This window comes from Montipora foliosa, chromosome 8 (genome assembly GCF_036669935.1).
Source record: "Montipora foliosa isolate CH-2021 chromosome 8, ASM3666993v2, whole genome shotgun sequence".
Lineage (NCBI taxonomy): Eukaryota > Metazoa > Cnidaria > Anthozoa > Scleractinia > Acroporidae > Montipora > Montipora foliosa.
The window spans coordinates 48,089,396-48,094,395 of NC_090876.1; the positions used below are offsets into that span (position 1 = coordinate 48,089,396).

The following is a 5,000-nucleotide window of genomic DNA, read 5'->3' on the forward strand; positions in this document are numbered from 1 at the left end:
AATTGCGGAGAAACAAAAACTATGGCAAGAATGATCAGGATTCGAGGTGGGCTAGAAGTAGAAAATGGATTTAATCTACATTGGATATAAAAGGTCTAGATAGCAGCAACAATATAGATAGTCGTATAAACATAACAACTTTCTTTAATTTTCCAGACATGTTTCGACGGTACATCCGTCATCTTCAGTGTACATATTTTGAAATCGCCGTTGAATTTAAAGCGCGCGCGATCTTACAAACTTCGTTACATTGCGTTGTCAATATTGCGTATTAAATCAAAACAGAACAAAACAAAAATTATAAATGAGAGACGCTTAGTTCCTTACAGGGAGAGAGTCAGGTTAATGTGTTTCACGTGCTGGTTGAGATCGGGCTTCTCCCATTTTATATACATGGATTCCTTAAGCTTCACTTGGTACTTAGGGGCTGCAGAGTCCAGGATCTCGAAGCAATCCGGTGTGCAGGATGCCTTACAAAACTCTGAACTCTGCAGATGTTTAAAAACGTTCGAAGATCTGTCTGAAAGTAAGTGCTCGCGCACTCGTGTGGAGAAGTGTCGGCTGGTTTCACCAACATAACAAGCATTACAACTTGCACACGAAAATTTATAGACCACACGCGTGCGAAGCCCTACAGGGACAGCATCTTTCACATTAAAAGATTCCTGACTTTGAAAGTAGTGAAGACTAACCTTATATCAATAGGTTTACATAACCGATTAGCAAGTTTGCGTATACTCCTCTGTGCCGTGACTGAGAAGTGCCCAACGTAAGGGATCTTAAAGAAAAACTTAGGTGTTTCCTGGGGCTCGATTCCTGAATGAGACTGTGTTTTCCTTCCCTTGACTGCTGTCTGAATATATTTAGAAATATATTTGTTGATAAGGTTCTCAGGGAAGAGATTCCTCCGCAGAATAACAGACAATTTTTGAAGGTCAGTATGGAACCCCATCCAAGTGTTGTTTACCTTAAAAGTTCTATCAATCAAGGTTTTGATTAACCCCAATTTGTAGGTAAAGGGGCAAAAACTCAGAGAACTGGTGAGCAAACCTGTGAAAGTTTTTTTCCGGTAAACGGTGGTTACACTTTGGTGCGGGTCAGTGTTATTGATTAGAACATCTAGGAAAGGTAGAACATGGTCAGCTTCCCGTTCCATTGTAAAGCGTATATTGGGGTGTTGATTGTTGATGTAATTGAAGAAAAGGGTTGCATCCCGTTCAGAGCGGAAAAGGCAAAATGTATCGTCTACGTAGCGATGATAGAATAAGACCTCTGAATCCCCGTATTGATCCAACCATATATTCTCATGGTAACCCATAACGAGATTGGCGAGAACAGGGGCAAGGGGGTACCCCATGGCTACACCATCCACCTGGTCATAGAAGTTACCCTTGAACAGGAAGTGAGTTTCCTTGGTAGCAAACTCAAACAACCTTTTAAGCTCATGTTTACTAAGTTTCAAACCTGGGTTACCCTCAGCTATATACTTGACGGCAAGGTTAATACAATCATCTAGAGGGATGTTGGTGAAGAGGCTTTCAACATCGAAGAACACCATAAACATCCCATGCAAAGGTAGTTCATTGATTTCCTTCACAAAAGTGAAGGAATCTGAAGCAATGAATGTGGATGGAATATGAGGTTGGAGTAGATTACTTAAGTATTTGGCCAAGCTGTAGTTGTAGGTGCCTATGGAGGAAACTATGGGTCGAAATGGTGGGGTGGAATTTGGCGCTCGTGGTTTGTGCATCTTAGGGAGACCATAGATCCTAGCAGGCTGGATAAATCCACTTGGATAAATGGCCTCATAAACTTCAGGATCAAAGTGACCTTTTTTCCTAAGTTCTCTAAGATAGCGCTGGAGTTTCCCTTCCCGGGTAACGGTAGGGTCGGATGTAAGGATCCTGAATTTAGTAGTGTCGTTAATGATTTTAAATAAACCCTTGTCATATTCTTGTCTATCTAAAATTACTACCCCATTACTCTTATCTGGCCGCAATATTACAATGTTCTTGTTCTTTCTTAGTTCTTTCAGAATCCTATGCTTTTTCAAATCTGTTGAGAACGTGTTATATATGCACCATTTTCATTCTTTTTCTTCTTCCAATGGTCCAGACCAGGATTCGGCAGACATTCAACCTGTTTTTGTCGGTGCTAAGATCGAGCGAGAGATAAAAGTGCATGAGAAAAAAAGGCCTATTGTTAACCAACAACGTGTAGTTTATAAATTTAAATGTGGTTTGTGTGATGCAAGTTATGTAGGCTGTACTCTTAGGCACTTTCACCAAGGCGCGGCTGAACACACTAAACAGTCCTCTTCTATTTGCAAACACTTCATTAACGAACACTGTATTGTTCCGAAAGACCTTAACAGACATTTTTCCCTTCCCAAGATGTGCATGAATAAGTTCGATTGTTTAGTGCACGAAATGCTGGTAATTAGAGAAAAAAAAATTAGAAAATTAACACCATCTCTCAATGTCCAGTCGGACTCAACAGGCCTTTTTCGATATATTAAAGTTCAGCTTGAAAGAGAGGTTTAGAGGTCTGGACAAACACAAAGGAAAGTTGATAATATGCATTTGTTTCTCACATTCATTCCAACCTGTTTCTATTGTTTTTGTCCTCACTGCCTCACTATCAAGCTGAATATTTGATATTTCGAAAAATGGCCTATTCAAGCAAAACTATTTGCGTGACATTGCATATTTAATCAAAAAGTATGTTAATCTTGAGCGAAACTTCTGACGGTTTATCTTAATGCATTTGAACTTGATAAAGGTGTCACCGTGATGTCACCGAAACGTGGTTCTTTCCTATAGCTAATTTTTACTTGTTTTTGTTGAAAGAGATTTATTATGGGACTTGTGCAAATAGAGAATACCAAAGATGTTTGCTGCAAACTATCTGGAATAGAGGCCGCCTTGATGAGCTCTAAATTTGAGTCCGCGATATGGTCACGTGATACCGGTCACCTTGGCATGCATGGAGGTGTAGACGTACCTACGGTTGTACGGTGACCAAAACCAAATTTTCTCGCATAGATGGCTTACCATATTTTCTTATCTATGGTACTCCGCTCGCACGCCTTCGGCGTGCGGAGCTCTGCTATTATTAAGTATTAATTATTATTAATAGTTGGTTTTCACCCACGTGATCAACAACCATGTTTTTCAATTCGATGAAAACCAATGGAAATGGTCGGGGCTCCAACATGGCCGCCGTTTCTTTGTTTAGGGGCTCCAACATGGCGGCCGTGACGTCATATGAAAACCGAGAATTGGGTGATGGGGTATTTGAAATGAACCTATGACCTTTTGCCTTAAGTGAGTGAATAACAAAAACTTAAGCAAGCGAGGAGTGAGGTTGCGAGGAAGGGTGTTGAACCTTCGCTACCCTCTGGTTCATGATTGTGTTTCTGGACTTTCCGCAGAACCCACTAGCCCAGCTTTCACGATCCCGTCTCCTTTTCGACTTCATGATAATAAAAAGTGAATGAACAACGTTTGATGAAAACAACTACCAAGGAATGGTCAGGTATGTCAAAAATAGATTAAAGATCTTTTCTGCAGGAAACTCTTAAGCTCTGGCCAAATTCAGAACCTCTACCGCTGACACGCTTCTCACACTTTTTCAATCATTTTACCACAAGGAGTTTCTTTCGGAACTAAGGGAAAATAAAGGAGGTTGATTTCTTGAGTCTTGAATTCTTCTTCACCGACAAAATGGATCCTGATTTTGCCTGCCATTTTATTTCGCGCAATGCGTGGACTAGCGCGTTTCCCCTCTACGCGTTTACGTTGATCTCTGTGTGTGATTGGCTATTTAACTACCCACGTGGGACTAATGAGAATTGGAAGTAAGCGAAAAATAACCTAAGACTAATTTTCCCTGAAACAGAGAGTTTATGGAGGATGTACTCTCTGGCCTCCTTTATTTTCTCTTGTCTGAACGAACTCCTGAACGCCTTTGCCGAAATTTTGCGTAAACACGCTCCTTTGAAAAGCTTCCAAATAAGCACTCGTCCCTGGCTCAAGTTGATCTTTGTTGTCGCTAGAAAAACCTAACCAGCTGAAAACTCGTTTTTCCACAACAGTGTCCCGACCAAAATATAACTTGATTAACTGTTATTCAGTTCTTTAACAGTGGACACGGCTTCCCTAAATCTCGTTGAGCTAAAATCCTACTCGTAGGTTAAAGAGGTTGAATGAGGGCAAGGGTGTTGCTGGTGATGAAAATTAAATGGGCGAAATTTTCACAAGTCGAAGTCCCGAAATAATTGTAGAATAGTGTTGTAAATCAAGCCACTATTAGGGTTAGTCGTCAAACTTCACAGTCATTTTTCTTTTTGTCACCTTGACAACATGTTAAAAGATCGGCTTTCCAAAACAAGCGGTTGGCAGTTTCACAAATGGCTTTTCGGACCCGAAAAGTGTTCGGGACTTTGGAGAAACGGGCCCCAGATGAGAGTTTTGTTTTCCCCTCTATTAAGCGGCTAGCGACCAAGAGTTGGTTCAAGTTGGCTTTGTTTTGAAAATACGTTGAAGTAAAATACAGTCCGAGATAGATTAAGGCGACGACTGATAAAAACACTCAAACACACCTTTAATAATGTTTTGATGTACAATTCCGCTGTCACTAAGCTAAGTGCTACAGTTTTTAATTCTTGCTCAACATAAAAGCTTAGTGTAGAGTGCGTCAGATAAATCAATTGACATCAATTCTCCAATAACAAGCTAGATAATTTGTCCTGGCATAGTCTTCTACAATTATCTGAATTCAAATCGTTCTGTTTTAAGCTTCTATTCACGAGCCAACCATTGAATTGACAGATTATCTCCTGTGAAGTAGTATTCACGTGGAACTTCTCAACGATAGCTGCTACCTCTGTTTAAATGTTTTCCCTTTAATAACTGCTTCGCCATGATTTGTTGCTCTCTTGAGAAATTTAGTAGGCCATATTGCCATCAGTTTCGGGACATTTTCATTTTTATTTTCAA

The 5,000-nt window shown here is 40.3% G+C and overlaps 1 protein-coding gene across 2 annotated transcripts in view; it reads left to right on the top strand.

The window, feature by feature from the left end:
- LOC138012669 (chordin-like protein 2) overlaps positions 1-5,000 on the top strand; it is a 53,116-nt gene that overhangs the window by 45,900 nt on the left and 2,216 nt on the right. For both annotated transcript variants that reach the window (XM_068859500.1, XM_068859501.1), the window contains exon 6: positions 3,434-3,537. In XM_068859500.1, coding sequence (XP_068715601.1) covers positions 3,434-3,495 — 62 coding nt within the window. In that variant the 3' untranslated portion in view covers positions 3,496-3,537. The remainder of the gene's footprint in view (positions 1-3,433; positions 3,538-5,000) is intronic.